At 39.3% G+C, this 20,242-nt stretch overlaps 1 protein-coding gene across 3 annotated transcripts in view; it reads right to left on the reverse strand.

Moving 5' to 3' along the window:
• Positions 1 to 20,242, reverse strand: part of LOC131060365 (uncharacterized) — a 237,039-nt gene that overhangs the window by 159,810 nt on the left and 56,987 nt on the right. For 2 of the 3 annotated variants that reach the window (XR_009372348.1, XM_057993547.2), the window contains exon 7: positions 15,489 to 15,581. The exons of the other annotated variant lie outside the window; for it this stretch is intronic. Coding sequence is in view for 1 of the 2 variants with exons in the window: in XM_057993547.2 (XP_057849530.1) it covers positions 15,489 to 15,581 (93 nt within the window). In the remaining variant the exon portion in view is untranslated. The remainder of the gene's footprint in view (positions 1 to 15,488; positions 15,582 to 20,242) is intronic. 3 annotated transcript variants of the gene reach the window in all.

Here is a 20,242-nt window from a genome sequence, read left to right on the forward strand (position 1 = left end):
CTGATCTCAAGTCAATCTTCAAGAAGTAGCAAGCTCCATGCAACTCATCAATCAGCTCATCAATGCGCGAAATAGGGTATCGGTTCTTGATGGTTCTCTTATTCAAAGCCCTGTAATCTATTCATATCCGTAGAGTACTATAAGTCGGTTAATTAGTAAATAAGGCTTTTTGGAAATGTATTAAAATAAAGTAATAGTATTAAGTTATAAACTACGAGGTAGTTGGTTGTCTGACGGTTGATGGCCTAACCAACCGCAAACTCTTTATATGTAAGCTTGTAGCACATTTGGAAGGACATTCCAGGGGAGATTAATATGATATACATCTGTGTTACATTTAATATATCTCGGCATATTGTATTGTGGGTTGTTGGTTCCATGATAATGTTCTATTATGTTCTGGTGTTGTGATTTGGATCTTGGTATTCTGTATACTACAACTCAATCCACTTAGGCTACTAACATTTTGGCGCCGTTGCCTAAGTCAAATCCGGAGGTCTCAGGAGGGAAGGCTGGCGGGATGCAAGCATAATGGGTCGTGCATTCGACCAAAGCATCCTGGTAACAGACAGTGACGCAGAGGATAACACCGAAGTAACCAGGGAGGATCAGTTGACACAAGACCTGATTCACGCGTGGGACATTTTCATGGACCAGTACATACAACGAGAAGCGGAACTGAGCGTTGTCTTGGCTGGTACGGTACGGGCGGAACTCAATGTGAACCAAGCGGTACATGATCTCCTGGGTAGTCTTCAACGGTTGTTGGCACGTGTACTCATGGAACGTGACTTGGAATGAGAGAACGTACGAAGGGAGCAACGTAGGTAGCAAGTGCTCCAACAGTACAAAGAAAGAAATCGAAGGGAAGAAGAGCAAAGGGACTCCACACAGCAGCGAAACCACCGTAGTTCCAATAATTAATGCCAAATACACTCAACAAAGATCGAAGACGACAATCTTGGGAGGAGCAAGAAGGGAGCCAAGAAGACATAGTGAGGAGATCCCTGCACATCCAGGAGCAAATGGAGAGGCGCCTGAAACTCTATCGGATAGTTGAAGGAGGGAGCCTGGCAGAAGGTTCTCAGCAACATACACAAGAGTGGGACAGGAGTCACAACAGCCCACAGGCAATAGAGAGTAGTGATAATTGGGAGCAAACAACCGCACCAACCAAGTCATTCAACAATCCCCAGAGTAACCCTTGGAGTACGAGAAAGATGGCACATACCCTCGAAAAGCAAAAAGTTCCCAGATTCAATGGAATAGGATCAAAGGATCCCGCCCGTCACTGTAAAACTTGTGTCACCATATGGCAGGCCAATGGCGAGGATGATGAGGACAACTGGCTGAAAGCATTTCCAGCCACCCTCCGTGGAATCGCCATTGACTGGTACACAGACCTGCCCACCACTTCAAAGAATACTTGGAAAAAACTTGCTAAGGCGTTCGAGGAGGAGTTTCGGTTACTTCGGGGCGATGACGAGATCATAGCAGAAATATACAACACCAAACAGGGCAAGATTGAGACGGTAAGGTCCTACCGCAGGCTGAAAGAATTGATTGGAAAAATGGACAATACCCCAGCCGATGGTTTGAAGAAGCGATGGTTCATCGAGGGACTGAACCCATCCCTGCAGAAACAGATGAAGGTAGTACCTCCATCTACTTTCATGGACGCGTACAATAGAGCCATGGACATTGAAAGCGAGAACAAGACATCGAAGGGTAAGAAGCGCACAAGTGACGAAGATAGTATTGGTGAAGAAAGCGAGAAGTCCCGGACGATACAAGCACTCCAAAAGGATATGAGGCGGATGATGCGGGAAATGCAGACTCAGAAGGAAGAAAGTAGGGAGCACAGGGAACTCTGGTGCACAAAGTGCAAACTAGAGGGGCACATAAAAATCAATTGCCCAAAGAAAGTTTTCTGTGATATCTACCAAGTGTTGGGACATTCCATCAAGGAATGCCCCTACAACTTGAAGGCAAGGAGTGCCTAGGTACTATATACTCAAGAACAAGCAACACCACCAACTACACCCTCCAAGAATACAAACTCAAACGCATCACCAGGTGGCTATAGGAATAGTCGGAGGGGGAGTAACAACAATAGCAATAATAATACCCCACGCGGTCGCATCCAATATGATGCAAAAGGCAGACCAATGATACAATGCCGAAGGTGCAAGGAATGGGGCCATTTTGCACGCGACTGCCAGAGTGATGTTGGACAAGGAGGGATACTCTGCAAATGGTGTGGGCCAGGCAACCACAAGGATGCGGAGTGTCCAAGACAGAAAGGCGTAAACATGCTGGAGGTAGTTCAGCCGAAACCAGAAGTACTGGCCATTACCCGATCTCATGCAAGGAAACTAACGTACCCTGACCCGGGTACAAAAAAGGAAAGACTGAAGGAGGCACAAAAGGAAGTAGAATGGGAAATGAGCGAGGAATGGCGGAAGACAGTATCCCACAAACCCACCAACACCATACGAACCGCCTCCGAAGCAACCATAATGAAGCAGCTGCTACAAACCACCATGCCGATCCGAGTAGCGGATTTGTTGCAGACACTACCACAACTGTGGATAGCCATAAACCAAGTGGAGACCAGAAAGGAGGAAAAAACGCCAGGTGACAAGGAGGAAGTGGAAGAAAGGAACCACTCAAAGGAGACCGTTGACCCCATGTTGATGATAGTAGGTGTGGGTAGAACACCAGCCGTAGTGGAAATGGAAATCATGGGCTACAAACTCACCAATACAATTGTGGATGGAGGATCAGCAGTAAATGTGTTACGAGAGGAGACATGGAAGGCCTTGGGGAAACCAACACTGTGACCACCCGCATTCCACCTCGTAGGAGCAGCCTAGCAGGGGATAAAACCAATTGGCACACTCATGGGACAAAAGGTAACCATTGGAACCCAACAATTCTTTCTGGATTTTATGGTTATATCTTTAGCAAGGAAGGGATATGATGCACTCTTGGGAAGAGGATGGCTCATCATGGCCAAAGTGGATCACAATTGGAAGAGAAACACTCTCTCAATCAAAAGTGAAGGGAAAACATATATCATTGATCTACGAAACCAAGTAGTGAGTCAAGCAGTGGCTTCAGACTCTGGGTCCGAGACGGGGGAGGATGGTGAGATGGAACAGGATGAAGAGGGAATCCTCCGCTTAGGGAATTTCTCAGAGGACGAGACAAGTTCTAACAATGGGCTACTCCACTGGCAGATGGAGGATTACGAAATCTTCCACCCAGAATGTAATGTGTTGGAGATGCTTGAGATCGAGGAAGACAATACCTACCCGCCACAATTCGCCGAATACCAGGAAGGGGAGGCCCAGGTAGATGGGGCCCCAGCTCACCAATTTGGAGAAACTGTTGTTGCGAATATGTTGGGCTACGACTTGACAGAATGTGGGACCAAGGAAGACGAGGATGGTTCTAAGTCACAAAAGCTAGGAACATGGGTTCAAAAAGAAAATTGGAAAAACAAGGAAAAAATAATAAAAAGAGAACGCAAATAAAAACAATACGCATGAAAAGAGAAGGCCATAGAAAGATAATAAAGACCAGAGCAGATATAAAAAGTTTAATATGGGACTAGCAAAATAAAGGAAGGAGTGGTTCAAAAAAGACTAAGTGGACGATAAAAAACATCTGGCATGTTAGAAAAAATGATAAAAGGGCAAGGGGGCACATAATTCCTTGCGAAGGCAATGAAGGGGAAGTGACGAAGAGTGGCACCGCGGGAGGTAAACACAGAAGGAGTACGAAGGGCGTACGCACCACGCAGAGCGTACACGCAGCCGAAGGATAGCACGCAAGGGGCACACGCGGCAGCATTTGGAGCGTACAAAAGGCGCGAAGAGCGTACACGGTGTACGCGAAGGCGCGAAAGATGTACTCGAAGGGTCGAAGGGAACCGGTGGCGTGAAGGGTGTACGCGAAGGCACGAAGCGCATACGGGAAAGCGGTCGCAAAGGCGAAGGGGGCGTACGCGAGCCAAGGCGTACGTAGCACAGAACCAAGGCGTTCGCAGCACAGAACCAAGGTGTACGCCTTAGCCGCAGGGTGCACCACGAGCGCGGCAACTGTCTTCAAGGCCACGGCGTACACAGACTTAGTCACAGCGTACGTAGTGAAGGGGTAAACTTGTTCCATCACCCCCGCAATGAAGACATCGGCGAAGGAGTTCAAAGCCATGAAGGGGTCCACCACTATAGTTGCACAATAAAGGAGAAGCATACGCCAGCAAGGCACAATATGGTGAAAGGGAGTCACGACAACCCTAGAGCGGGAAGTTACAACATAAATTACAAGGCCCGTACTTCTAACAAGCAACCAATGGCCACTCCAGGAACCAGCAAGAAAAGCCAGGAGAAAGCACAAGAACAGGTAACAGTGGAGAACCTCACATTAGAAGGAGTTGTTGGAAGTGAGTGCAGAAGGTGGTGGGAAAGCAATGAGGATCACCCCCTGAAAAATTCATTGAGGAGAGCAGAGGTTGATAAAATCATTTTTATGCCTATCTTCAATTTAAAATAATTTGAACCCATTCTGCGCACCATGGTCCATGAATATGAGCAGGACAAGCATAGATCAGTAATCGACTATTTGGGACAAACAGTGGTCATTTCTTATGCACCCAAGGAGTTCAGGAAGGTTTTCGGAATTCCAAGTAACAGTGATTCAGTCATGAAACCATCAACAAGAATGTCTACAGAAGAGAAGAAGCGCTACTGGAACACATCTGCAGTAATACGCTGACAGAAGAGCAATGGGACAGTTTGTGGCAGAATAGTAATAGAAGGGGCCTGAAAAAATCCTACACCACCTCACCAGAGTGGAGATGCATTGTGGATGTCCTGAAGAGTAAGCTAACAACAGCAAGCCGAGCCTCCAATGTTGCCATATGGATGCTACGCCTCATGTACAAACTGAGCAACGACAAAATATACAACTAGGGTCGAGCCCTTTCCAGCCGGATAAAGCAAGCCATGCTCCTTAAACACAAAACCCTGTACATGCCCCATCATATCATTGCCCTCTTCTTGGAAGCATTGAGAACCCAGGTGGCGCCGGAATATAGAGGAGTTTTTGTGGCCTCGAATAGGGTGGAGCCCTACAAGCCAGCCACGTACTATTGGCTACACCTGGACACTTTTACAGTAGTACCCACAGAGACACCCAGGAAGAAAGCAAGGCAAGAACCTGCAAGGAGCACGGAAGATGGAGGGGAGGAAGATGACAACTCTGAGGAAGAGGCAGAGACGGGGGAAGAAGAGACATATATCTCATCTTCATCTGATGAAGACGAAGGGGAGTTCCGTATGGAACAAAGCCACACTATGCATGGATCAGAAGGTGATAAGGAGGATAGGGCAGGCCCAGAAGTTGCAACATTGGAACCAATGGGCATGGTACAGGAAGGGGGGCACGTAGGAGGTTGTAATGTCCCTCCTTGTGATTTTCCCTAATTCAGTCCTGAGACAACAATTTCAACTTATAGTGAGAATTATAAAACATTTATAAATTAAATATTATCAAATCTGAGGACATTTCACTATAATTTTTAACTTAAATTTCTATGAATAAATCAGAAGGTAGAACTTATCTTGATAGCTTTGTCTGACTTATGCTGATCATTAACCTCCCATAAACTGATTACCATCTCCTTACAAATCTACTAAGTCTGTCATAAAATTCTTCACTGTCTTTTTATATAATCTATTCATACAATCCTCCGTAGATCTACAATAGTCTTATGTACACTTCTCTTCATTGGATCTGCAATCTTACTTTTCATCCATGTCCTTGGTGCCTATGTTCAATAGTCTTTTTAATACGTATACCTTTCCTCTATTCTGTATGAACCTCTTGTCTTATGTGTAGATCTGATATAATATTATTTCTCACCCAGCACCTACTTATACTTTTCTCTTGCTGTAGTATATATTTTATTCTTGGCATCCTTCATACTTTTCACTTCTTCCTTATATACCTTTAAACTATGTCTTTTATCCAAAAGACATGCCTTTTGATATCTTCTTTATTTAATTAATATATTACACATATTTCATTACATTTGCTTTATTTATTCATATTTTAGTGTCCTTGAATAATCTTCTTTTTTATATTTCTCCACCCCCAACACACACTGTTTCACTCTCTAAATATATATATTTTATTTTACTCACACATATTTCTCTGCCCTTTTACCAATATTTCTAAGTCTTCCAAGTGGGTCCCATTCAATTTAGTGGAGCTGCTGCTAAAAACACAAAATAATTGTGGAATCTCCAAAATCCTTTCTAATTGATGCAATCATCATTTGAGAATCCTTTTATTTTAGGAATCTGAGTAATTATTGTTTGGGGCCCACAAAGCACTTTTGGCAAATTTATTCTAATGCTAATAAATCTGAATTCCTATTGAAGTCCTTTTTCTTTAATTCTGATATCTGTCAGACCAAAGATCCCCACATGGTATTCCTTCCTTTATAATCTGCTTCCACAAGATAATTATAAATGCTGCTGAATTAATATATGTTTTCTGAGTTCTCCCTAATCACTTTATTTGTTACTTCTCCTTGTAAGCATGCACCTTGGACACTGTTTCTGAATAACGGCCTTAAGATTATGCGGTCTTATGCTTATGCCTTGGTCTGGTCACTATGCCTGATTATAATCCCTTTGTTCGTGGAGAATGCTATCTCTATTTGTCAATCCTAAATTTCGTGTGTCTATCGTCTACCATGGGTAATCGTCCCCCTTTTCAATCTGCTATGAATTCCCTTCGTTAAATACGCATAACGTGGAGCGGTGGCATCTCTTCACCTGGAATGGACATATCCCTTCCTTGCTCATGGCCCTTCCCAAAAGTTAATCGAATCATTTCTTGTTATTAGTGGATGAGGATTAGATAAATGATATCGATTGGGTTACTTGTGGTCTTTAATGATTAGTATCGATGCTCTTGATAGTCGCATCCCTTAGTGGACAATGATTTGGTGACAACATTATTTGATATACTCTTTAGGGTGGTGACAATGAAGATTTAATACTTGCTCATCGTAACTCGATAAGCTTGAAAACTTCTGTATTGCTGTCTTCGTATTATTAAACTCCATAATAATGGTTGTTTGCTTCATTGCTTATTGTTAGTTCTAAACAAATGACTTCTCAAGTCCCCCTTTAATATAGACATCGTTATAAACATGTGTAATGTTTATAATAATATTAATTTACTCTATTTGAATATTTTCAGAATATTATTATTAATGAATATTAATTAAATAATAATATTTAATAATTTTAATTAATCCTTCATTAATAAATATCATATTAATTAATAATAATTATTTCATTTAGGTTTTATATATATATGTAAGTAGTATATTTCTAGGCATTAAATAAGTTCATCATAAATTTCTTTGACATCAATGACAATTATTCATCATATGATTCTTTTAGTCATTGTTTACTCCTTTGTATTTTTAATTGTATTATTATTATTTATTATTGAATATATATAAATTATGTTTACAATTAAGAAAATGTAAATTATGTTTATATATAAAATATGTTTATAATTTATTTTTTTATATGAATATTTATTAGTAATAAATATTAATTTAATAAGTTTCAAATAATCATTCTTTGGTAATTAATTAAAAAATAATAATTATTTCATTTAGGATCAAGGAGGGGGCATGACAGAGGTCTGCCGCAAGTAGGGCCAAGAAGCCATATGGGGGGCATACCAGCCGTTCTAGGATAGGGAGTAAAGAAAAAAGTACTTTTCAAACTGGCACAGATTCCCACCACGGCACACTTGGTGCCAGGGGTCGCAAGGACCCCATCCCAGCTAATAGACTTGAGGAGACATAGCGCAGGGGCCCACACTCTCCATATAAACACATCAAGGGGCGTGGAAGCCGCTAGAGCTGTCGCATTAGTAGTGGCACCTATAACTGATTCTCCCGCAATCATGGGTGAAGGAAACACAGAACAAGAAATGCACCTAGTTACACAAGAGCCAAAAGTAGACATGGGGAAGGGAACAGAGGTAACAAACATGGAGGCCGAAACGGACAACCTGCTGGCCAGATTTCAGATGGACATAGAGGTTCCACCACCATCACCATCATTGGGGTTTGACCAACAGGAGGAGAGCCCGAGGATTGGAGAAACTAGGAAAGGGCACAGCACGTCTTCACCAGCAGAGGGTGTCGAGGGGTTTGAAGTCGTTGCGCAACATTTTCTTTCAGAGTTGGAAGTAATGAGGACAGCTACACAGAAGATGATAGATCATCCTCGAGGATCCAATGTGCCTGCTATAGTGAAAGCAACGGAGGCACTGATGGCATTTATGGCAGAGGGTTGTGAGAGGGAGTTCTCGGAGAAAATGGGCCCGACAAGGAAACTCTGGAGATGGTAGCAAACTAGGGAGTACCACAGATTCTTAGAGGGCATACAGGAGGAGATCAAGAGGTGATGGGAACTCTCACTACCATAGAGCGGACCTTCCGTACTACATTCTTCCAGCTCCAAGGAATGACTTGGAAAGCAAGCAAAATGGAAGGAGAACACACCTTATCCCTACAGCAAGAGAGTGAGCTGAAGGAAAGAATCAACGCTCTGGAACAAGAAGTGGCACAAGAGAGAACCACGCGACTAGGAAAGGAACAGGAGTTGGCTGCCTCTGAGAAGGACCGAATGGATGCACTCAGGCTTCTTAAAGCAACTCGGGGGAAACAACTCGTTGCTGAAAGAGATCTAAAGACCCTCCGAGAGCGTGCCACAACAGGAACAGGGGCGTCCTCTTGTCCCTCTTAGTAGATAGTGTTTGTTGTTATTCTGTTGTTTTGTGTCGTCTGAAAGACAAGTTTTGGGGGGGGATGATGTAAGCCGATTAATTAGTAAATAAGGCTTTTTGGAAATGTATTAAAATAAAACAATAGTATTAAGTTATAAACTACGGGATAGTTGGTTGTCTGGCAGTTGATGGCCTAACCAACCGCAAACTCTTTATATGTAAGCTTGTAGCACATTTGGAAGGACATTCCAGGGGAGATTAATATGATATACATATGTGTTACATTTAATATATCTCGGCATATTGTATTGTGGGTTTTTGGTTCCATGATAATGTTCTATTATGTTCTAGTGTTGTGATTTGGATCTTGGTATTCTGTATACTACAACTCAATCCACTTAGGCTACTAACAAGTACCATTCTTCTTCTTAACCAACACCACTGATGAAGCAAATGGAGACTTACTCGAATGTATATGGCCCATGTCCAACAACTCCTTGATGGCCTTCTCAATTTCATCTTTCATCTTTTTCGGATGCCTATATGGTGTAATCATGACAGGTTTGGCACCCTCCTCAAGCTCAATGATATGCTCAATACCCCTATCAAGAGGTCTACCTAGTGGAATAGCACTAAACACCTTGGAGTGTTTAGTCAACAAGCTCTGAATATCAGGTGCATACTTGACCTTTTGTTGTTTTGTTTATGTAGGCATTATTCTACAAGTTGTTACCCACTCTAGCTGATCATGGCGAATTAATCTCTCCATTCTCCTAAAAAAGATCATTCGCAAGCTTGTGTCGGGGTGTTTAGTCAACAAGCTCTTAATATCAGGTGCATACTTGACCTTCTGTTGTTCTGTTTGTGTAGGCATTATTCTACAAGTTGTTGCCAACTCTAACTGATCATGGCAAATTAATCTCTTCATTCTCCTAAAAAATATCATTCGCAAGCTCGTGTTTGTGATTGCTTTGAGCACATGCTTCCTTCCATTCGCTTCAAATCGCAACTCCATATGTTTTACATTGACTGTAAGATCTTCAATAGCATGGATCCAAGTCATCCCAAGTACTACATCCATATCTCCCATATTGACTACATTGAAATCAGCCTTGAATTCATAGTCACTCGCATAGGGAGATCAGTAATCATTTTATTACAAGTGAGAGCAAACCCATCAGCAACTCTAACACTAACCCCCTCATATTCCTGTGTCTGGATCCCACGTCTAGCTACCAACTTCTCATCAATGAAGTTGTGTGTTGCTCCTATATCAAAGAGAGTGATGACTCGCTGCCCTGCTATGACTCCCCTCATTCGAAAAGAACCTTCACGATGCAAGGAAGTGATGCACATGGTAGTCCTCTTCCCTTCTGACTCCGTTTCTGATACTTCTGAAGCTTTTTCAAATTCTACATCCTCATGATCAGTCTGCTGGTCTGAAAAATCAAAATTATCCTCATGCTCATAAACCCATTCCATCTGCTTTGCCTTAGCCTTGGGTCTCATGGGACACTCATGATCAGGTGTATGAGGTGCTTTACACCAAAAACAAAGTTTTTTTCTCCTTAAATCATTCAAACTTTCTTGATTTCTTCCCATTGGAAACTTATTTTTGAAATTTGATTCCTCATTTTTCTTATAGGAATTTACTATCTTTGTTGGAAGAAAATTTGGATGGAAATTTACTTCTAGATGCTGCAAGCTCCATACTGGGTGCTTTCTTCATGGCTTCCAACAATGTATGTGGGTCAAATGCCTTAACCCAACCTCTCAAAGGCTCCAATAATCCCTCCATGAATAGTATGACCGCCCTGCTTTCTGAAATGCTAGGCACCATCTCTGCAAACCTTTGAAATTCTCCAATATATGTCTCCAAACTACCAACCTGTTTCAACTGTGTCGATTCCCTGAAGTACATCTCTAGATCCTTGCGATCGAACCTCTCTATCAACCTATCAGTGAACTCAGCATAGGTGGTGATGTGATTGTGGCCAAGTGTAACTAATCCATGATACCACCATTCATGAGCTGCCTCCAAATGCAATGTGGTGAACCTGATAGCATCCTCTTCGGGCATTGGCCTGAGCGACAGATAGTTATCCAACTTTTGCACCCATGCTCTCGTTGTACTTTTGTCACTCCCATCAAAGTAAGGCATGGTGATTTTCCCTAGAGTATGCTGATAGTCAGTCCATGCCGGAGTGCGGTAATCATTCCTTCCACCGTTTCTCCTACTCCTCTAGTTCATGAACTGATGGAAAGACCTCATATCTCTCAAGTCGGGAGGCAAGGTGGTATACTCCAAATATGCTTGTCGAGCTTCATCCGCATATGGTACAGGGGTAGCAACCTGCGGTTGTTCTTCACGTGGAGTGAAAGTAGGAAAAAGTGGTCTCGTGACAGATCCTCTAGTGTAGGCGTCATGTTGGTTCGCTGTTCCATCTCTTCCTTCTACTTCATTGCGGCTACCACTCCCACTGTCTGCCCCTGAGTTATTTGTTTGTTGTTGTTCAGGTTGCTGATTATGGTGTGATTGTTCCATTCTTCCTTGTAACCAAGACACCATGTCGATCATGGTATCAAACTTCTGTTCGATTCTTGCATCCTTGTCATCCTCGGCCATATTTGGAACTGCCTTGTCTTTTACTTTTTCTCTCAATGCCTCAAAAAGAGTGTCAACTTCAGGTACCTGTGGAATGTGATATTGCTATCTTCGTTGTTCCCTGTTGTAGTATCTTATTTCTCTTTCACTCATCAATCACAGGATGGCAGGATCTTAGCTCTGATACCACGGAAATATCCCCTGTACTTTTATGACTAATAGAAAGGATTATTTTCTGCCCAATCTGCGTGTTATGCTGCTCTGAAAATTGTGTGTTATGCTGACAGGGTTTTCAGTTTGTAATGAAGTTCATCACACATGAATATTTAATTAATAATCAACTTCTAAATGACTCTCCTTGACCGATAGTTATCTAGAGATGCATAAGCAACTATCTATTGATGATATATATGAGTCTAGTGATGCAAGTATTGTCATTGATGTCAAATTAATTGAAAGCAGGAAGCATCTAAAACGACATCACAGAAAGAATGAAAGTATCTAAAATATATCCTAGAGTCGGGTGTTGGTTTAGAAGTTTCCTGGCAAATCAGCACGATGAAGTAGAAGATTATAGTGACCATGGTTCGTATCTATATCATTATCTAAAGGCAAAAATAGAAATCAAATGAAAACTATTAATGGAAAGACTTTATAAATAATCCGATATATTTATTACCCAATATATAATATGGAAAGACTTTATAATTATTGGCAAATATATTAATATAGCGGCAAGTTTATTAAAGCAAAAAAATGTTTTGATCGTGGATGTATTAACCAAGTATTTTTAACGGCACCTCATGAGCGTTAATATATTGAACAATATTATCAACGGCACACTTTAAATTAATTAAAGCGGAGATAGATATGGAGCGGCAAAATTAAAAGTGAAAAATAAATCTCGAGAGCAAAAATTATTAAACTTTGTGTTTTGCGGAACTTACTTAATACCGGCTGGGAGAAAATAATATCGTAAATAAATTACATACCTTATTTTTACAATACATATTATCGGGCTTCATTAAGTTCGGTGGTTTGTTTATTATGAAAAGTATTGTCTAAGGTATAGTGGCATAAGAATTTATTAATATAAACAAAAGTGTTTGGCAAACAAATACTCCTGTAAAAAGTTTATTAATAGAATTTAACAAAAAAAAGTTAGTGAAATATTGAAGGATATGACTTTTCAAACAAAAAGTCATGTTGGTTTGCAACCGGTGGAACTAGCACATATATATATATATGAATTTTTAAAAATGCTTTGAGAAGGATGTTGGTATGCTGGATATATATACTTTGTATAAAACTGTGGATTTTTGAAAGTATACCTCACGTAGGTGAAGTAAGAGGTGTGCAAAGAGAAACATGAAAAATCAGTCCTAAAAGAGCATAAGTTTAGAATATAATAGCAGATATATAAACTTAGCACATGCAGATTTGAAATAAAGAGTAAGGCAGATTTATGATCAGCTTACAGCAGATTTAAGAAAGAAATTGTGACATATTTGTATGAAGATATGTATGCAGATTTAAAGTGTTACCATTGTCCATCATCCATTGTTACAGCAACATGTTCAAGATGGAAAATTAGATTTGTGAAGAGTGAGTTGGTGCTCACAATTTCAGCAGAGAGAGTTGGTGCTTCCAGTGGGTTGGTGCTCACAAAACAGAGTTCGGGGGTTGGTGCTTCCAGTGGGTTGGTGCTCACAAAACAGAGTTCGGGGTTGGTGCTTCCAGTGGGTTGGTGCTCACAAAACAGAGTTAGGGAGTTGGTGCTTCCAGTGGGTTGGTGCTCACAAAATTGTAAAAGAACATAAATATATAGCATTCATTTTCAGTGGTTTTCTCCCGCATTGGGTTTCCACTTAAATCTTTGTGTTATTGTGTTCATATGCAAAATTATTTTTAGTGATTGATTCTATCATATAAAATATGAATTGAAAAGTTTCATTATACTGATTCACCCCCCCTCTCAACATAACTGTGTACTCTTCAATTGGTATTAGAGCCGGTTCCTTCGGAGATAGCCTTACAGCTTGAAGGTAGATCCTCAAAAGAGCACAATGGTAGATAACTATGCAGTTAGAAATCCAATTTTCGATGGGACAAATTATTGAAGAGCACTCAAATAAACTGAGAGGGGGGGGTGAATCAGTTTATTAAATTCTTTTCAATTCTTTAAAATGATATCAAACTATGCAGCTATTTAAATAATCATACACATTTGCAAGAAACACAAGAGACACAAATTTTCTCGTGGAAACCCAACTGGGAGAAAACCACGGTAGATAAGTTCTTAATAGATTTCTTTTACAAACTTGTAGAGGCACCAACCCCTAATCTGATTTGTGAGCACCAACCCACAAGAAGAATCAACTCCTTAACTTCGTAAGCACCAACTTACAAGAGGCACCAACCCCTTTGATGAAGCACCAACTCCTAATCTGATTTAGTGAGCACCCACCCACAAGGCTAAAGCACCAACTTCACCCAAATTCAAATCTGCTACAATCTAAAGAAAATCTGCTACTAAAATTGTCAGTCTTCACTTCTAAATCTGATATATGATTATTAAGTCTGCTGTGTAAATCTGAATATTTTCTTTCTCATATATTCCTTAGATACCCACAAATGATCCTCTTATAGTCGTCTTTCAGATCTGCGTAAAACACTGTATAATCCACTCACTGTATCTGCATACACTTCTCTTTTATCATCATTAATATGTCTTCTGCTTCATATGCAAATCTGTATATGTTTGATTGATATTTCACTCATCATATATCCACTTTATTTTCTCACAATACAACTGAATTTTCTTCAGCATATACGTATCATACAACACACAGCACACTATATCTATCATCTCCGTCTCTTTTCTATCGTTCTCTTTATATAACTCTTATATACCTTTTGACAACCATCGTGTCTTTTTAACAATCACCGATGATGTCCATTCATAACTATAGGTTATGATTTATTTGAATGTTATGATTTAAAGACGATTCTATTTGATTTGGTTACGATTTTGTTTAGCCATCGATAAGTATTTTTTGGTTTATTGAGAGCTTTGTTTGACCCTCGATAAACTTTATTTGACCACCAATTACCTTTGTTTGACCACCAATTAGTCATTGTCTTATCTTTGTTTATGATTTTGATCAAAACTAAAATATGACTATCGGTTTTCTTTAATAATATTTGTTTCCTTTAAACGCTGCACCTTTATCATTCTCTTCAGCAGGAAGATTTTGTCTTTTAGTGGGAACTGACACAAGGAGGTGGGCCCCATTACTTTTGTCTTTTAGTGAGGGCTCCAGCATAAGGAGGTGGGCCCCTTATTTTAAATTTTTTTGTCGTATTTATTTATTTTTGACTGCTGTCTTTATTTCACCACAGATTGCTATGTCTAATACTTCGTTGATTTAGAATGACTTTTCTTCAAACATTGCTTACGTGTATTAACCTTGCTGTTATAAAAATCTCTGTATGTATTGTATATGTATGAACCGCCACATGTTTGTATTCTCTAATGAATGTTATTATCCTGATTGCTGGCATTACTGTAACTAATAATACCGTCTTCTATACTGAGTTTGTATCACTGCTGTGTATAAGTGATTATATGCTGATTGTCATGAACCATGATCTGTCATAAAAACTGATCTGAATTTTGATCTGCAAAGATATGATCTCGGTATATGTATAATATCTGGCACAGTGACACTATCTGTTGTTGTATATCTGTATACTGCCTGTATATGATATCTGTATCATAGGATATAGAGTTTTTATTGTATCCACTGTTAACACATATACTACAGAACAATCTGAGGATTCATTACTGTATAAAGACCAATCATCAACTGTATATCTATATACATATAGATCATTGACTATATAAGCAACTATATAAGCAATCCTAGAAATTGCTTTGACATCAATGACAAGTTTTCCATCAATTATGCATTTTGGAGTATCAAGATGAAAGCCTATCTGAAAGCACTTGGTTATGATGTTTAGCAATCCGTGGTAGATGGATACACACCTCCATCAACTCCTCCGACCGATGCAGCAGGAAAGAGGAAAAGTGAGAATAATGCCAAAGCAGAACATGCTCTCCTATGCAGCCTGGCTGATTCTGAATTTACAAAAGTCATGCATTGCAAATCAGCAAAAGAGATGTGGAACAAACTGAAAAGTATCTATGAAGGGGATGAAAAGGTAAGAGAGGCCAAGCTTCAATCACTTAGAATGAAATTTGAAAACCTTAAAATGAAGTTGAAGACACACCTCTCATTCGAAAGTTGTTGAGAACATTGACAATGAAATTTGATCCTAAGATATCAGCAATAGAAGAAATGAAGGATTTGAAAACATTAACAAAAGATGAATTGTTTGGAATCCTCACAGCCTATGAAATGAGGAGAGAAGACAAACCATCACAAAAGAGGGTATCTTTCAAAGCATCAAAGAAGGGCAAAAACAAAAATCATACACCAAAAGAGAGTACAAGCAGTGAATCAAATGAGGCTGAAGCTTACTTCATGAGAAAGTTCAAACAGGGCAAAGGCAAATACAAAGGCAAATTCCCTTTCAAATGTTTCAATTGTGGCAAGGTTGGGCATTATGCTTCAAAGTGTCCTCAAAATGAAAGTGATAGCAGTGAAGAGGAGAAGAAAAGCTATTCAAAGAAGAAAGGAAAGAAATACTTCAAGAAGAACTACTCAAAACATAAGAAAAGCTTCTACTCTAAGCAAAGTTCCAGTTCATCGGAGGAAAGTTCTGAAGATATGTCCAGCAGTGATGGAGAAGAGATTCTTTTTATGGCAATGAAAGTCGAAGATGATGAAGATGAGAAGGAAGAAGGACAAGAGGCTATATGTGATGAAGAAGATATAGATCTTGAAGAAGAGTTACATTATGCATATAAACAAAATGAAAAGCTAAAAGGAAGGGTCTCAAAATATAAGACAAAATTACAAGAACCAAGCAAGCTCATTGAAGACTTAAAAATACACTTGGAGGAAGCAAAGAAGAATGAAAAGGAAATAAGGGATCAGCTTAAAAGAAAAGAGGAAGGATGCAACAAATTAGAATTAGAAATTGTCTCCTTAAAACAAGACTTGGGGAAACTTCAAAAATTTGAAGACAGCACCAAGAAAATGGATCGACTTCTTAAGGCACAAAGACCTACGTTCATTAAATCAGGTCTAGGACATGAAGAGGATCAAACAGCAAATGCTACTAAGTCAAAAACTTTGGATGATTCATGGAAGACAGTAGAAAACAAAAGAAGGAAGAATGATGCTCAAAAATCTCATCCTCCCACAAATATGTTGAAAACATCTCACATAAAGAAATCACATGTAACTAATAATTATTATCCATTCAAAGGACATTGTTTTTCATGCTATAAGTTTGGTCATAAAGCAATTGATTGTAGAAGTCATACTAGAAATATTTCTAACTTCACTCCAAAGAAATATAATTCATTTTCTCCTCTAATGAATTATGATGTAATATGTTATAAGTGTCACAATTTTGGACACACAGCCAGATTCTGCGGAACTATCTTCCCTAGTTTACCAAGAAAGAGAGATGTACCTATCAAAAGGGAGGAAACATCTAGAATGACTTGGAAGAAAAAACAACAAGAAGAGAAAGAATCCTTATTTGTTCAAATAGCTCTTCAAGCAAAGAACAAGAAGGATAGATGGTATGTAGACAACGGATGCTCAAGGCACATGACAAGGGACAAAAACAAATTCATCTCTTTTGAACTAGCAGATGAAGGATCAGTAAGGTTTGGTGATAACACAAAAAAGAGAAATAAAAGGTAAAGGAACACTTAGTTTAGATTATGGAAAGACTAAAACTGAGATATGTCAAAGGCTTAAAAGAAAATTTAGTAAGTGTTAGCCAGCTTTGTGATCAAGGACATAGTGTGACATTTTTGTCTAAGGGATGTGAGATTAAAAAGAATGGAAGAATCATTGCAAATGCCCATAGAACTGCAAATAATTTATATATTCTAAATGAAATAAATGAAGAAACGTGTAATTTTGTTCAAGAGGATGAAAACTGGCTATGGCACAAAAGGCTAGGCCACCTTAACTTTGACAATCTTGTCAAGATCAGCAAAAAGGAAGTAGTAAGGGATATGCCTAGAATTACAAAACCATCTAATGTCATTTGCAAACAATGCCAATTTGGGAAACAAACTCGAGTAAGTTTTAATTCCAAAGAATACTCGTCTTCAAAGCCTCTAGAGCTGATACATACAGACTTATGTGGACCAACCAGAAAAAAAAGTTTGCAAGGGGAAAGGTATTTTATGCTACTCATAGACGATTACTCCAGGATGACTTGGGTCGCCTTTCTAAAAGAAAAATCTGAAGCTCTTGCAAAATTTAAAGCCTTCAAAGAGTTAGTTGAAAATGACATGGATGTCAAAATTAAGTGTCTTAGATCAAACCGAGGAGGGGAATTCACTTCAAATGAGTTTGAAGATTTTTGCACAAAACATGGAATAAGAAGACAACTCTCAGCAGCAAGAACTCCACAACAAAATGGAGTTGTCGAAAGGAAGAATAGGATAGTTCAGGAAATGGCAAGAGCTATGTTGAATGAATCAAAGATTGCAAACATTTTTTGGAAAGAAGCAGTTCACACAGCAGTGTACATATTAAATAGAGCGCAAATAAGGGTAAACAACGACAAGACACCATACGAACTATGGAAAGGAAGGGTTGCAACTGTTGATTATTTCAGAATTTTTGGCAGCACTTGCTACATTAGAAGAGATGAAGAGGACTAGGGAAAGTTTGATGCCCAGTCAGATGAAGGAATCTTTCTTGGATATTCCACCAAAAGCAAAGTTTATAAATGCTACAATAAAAGACTTCACAAGATAGTTGAAAGTGCTAATGTGAAGATAGATGAAGGAAAGCAATTTGAGAAAGCTATAGAAGGTCCTCCTAAGGAACAAAGTGATGAAGAAGAATTAAAAGAAGAAAGTGAAAATGAGGAACAAGAAAGTTTTGAAACTCCATCAAAAACACCATCAAAGACACCTTTAAAAACACCATCAAAAACTCCATCAAATTTTGTTCAGAAAAATCATCCAGAAAGCTTGGTTATTGGAGAGTTGGATACCCACATTCAAACAAGGAGGAGACTAGCTACCACCACAGAACATGCTCATTTCTGTCTACTTTCTAAGATAGAACCAAAGAATTTTGATGAAGCTAGTGAAGACAAGTATTGGGTAAATGCTATGAATGAGGAGTTGGACCAAATTGAAAGAAATCATACATGGGAGCTTGTTCCAAGACCCTCAAACAAAAATGTCATTGGGACCAAGTGGGTTTTTCGCAATAAAATGAATGAGGATGGCGAAATTACAAGAAATAAGGCAAGGCTTGTGTGTAAGGGTTATGCACGAGTGGAGGGAGTCGATTTTGAAGAAACATTTGCCCCAGTTGCCATATTGGAAGCTATTAGAATGTTTCTAGCTCTTGCAAGTCATAAGGGTTTCAAAGTCTATCAAATGGACGTGAAATCAGCCTTTCTAAATGGAGATTTAGAAGAGGAAGTGTATATTGAACAGCCCGAAGGATTTATCCTGTCAGAAGAGGAAGATTATGTATGCAGATTAAAGAAGGCACTCTATGGTCTCAAACAAGCCCCTAGAGCATGGTACTCCAGATTAGACAACTACCTTCAAACACAAGGGTTTAAAAGAGCAGCAGCAAACAATAATTTGTACTTCAGATGTGAAGGTAATCATTTGCTGATTGTAGTTGTTTATGTAGATGATATCATTTTTGGTGGTAGTAAGAATCAAATGTGTGAAGAATTTGCTTCTAACATGCAAAAAGAATTCAAGATGTCTATGCTTGGAGAACTTTCTTTCTTCTTGGGATTGCAGATTTCACAATCAGATGAAGGGATATTTCTCTTACAGACTAAGTATGTTAGGGAGATGTTGAAGAAATTCAGAATGGAGGATTGCTATCCTGTCAGTACTCCTATGGTCAATGGTTGCAAACTTAGTAAAAATGATGAAACCCCTGATGCGAGTCAGACTCAATATAGATCCATGATTGGAAGTCTCTTATATGTAACAGCTACCAGGCCAGATATAATGCAAGTTGTTGGTGTAGTAGCACGGTATCAAGCATCACCAAAGGAAACACATGTACAGGCAGTTAAAAGAATCTTCAAGTATTTGAAGCGTACAATGAATTTTGGATTGTGGTACCCAAAATGTGATGATTTCACTCTCAAAGCATACACAAATGCTGATTGGGCAGGTGACAAAGATGATAGCAAAAGCACCAGCGGAGGAGCCTTTTTCCTTGGCAACAACCTTGTATCCTGGTTGAGCAAAAAACAGGCTTCAATATCTCTATCTACCGCAGAGGCAGAGTACATTGCAGCAGCAGCATGTTGTATGCAAGTATTGTGGATGAAACAAACCTTGCAAGATGTTAAGATTGAGTATGATCATCCTATCTCTATCTATTGTGATAATACAAGTGCAATCAGTATGTCAAAGAATCCAGTGATGCACTCCAGGACAAAACACATCCCTATCAAAATTCATTTCTTAAGAGACCAGGTTCTTGAGCAGCAAGTAAAGTTGGAATATGTTCCAACAAAAGAACAGTTAGTAGATATCTTTACAAAGCTTCTTCCAAAAGAGACTTTTGAGTACCTAAGGGATAAATTGGGAGTAATATCACTCTCATCCTCTCAATAAGCACTTCATATGAAGCATACATTAAAAAGGGGCAG

The sequence above is a fragment of the Cryptomeria japonica genome, chromosome 4 (assembly GCF_030272615.1).
Source record: "Cryptomeria japonica chromosome 4, Sugi_1.0, whole genome shotgun sequence".
NCBI classification, from domain to species: domain Eukaryota; kingdom Viridiplantae; phylum Streptophyta; class Pinopsida; order Cupressales; family Cupressaceae; genus Cryptomeria; species Cryptomeria japonica.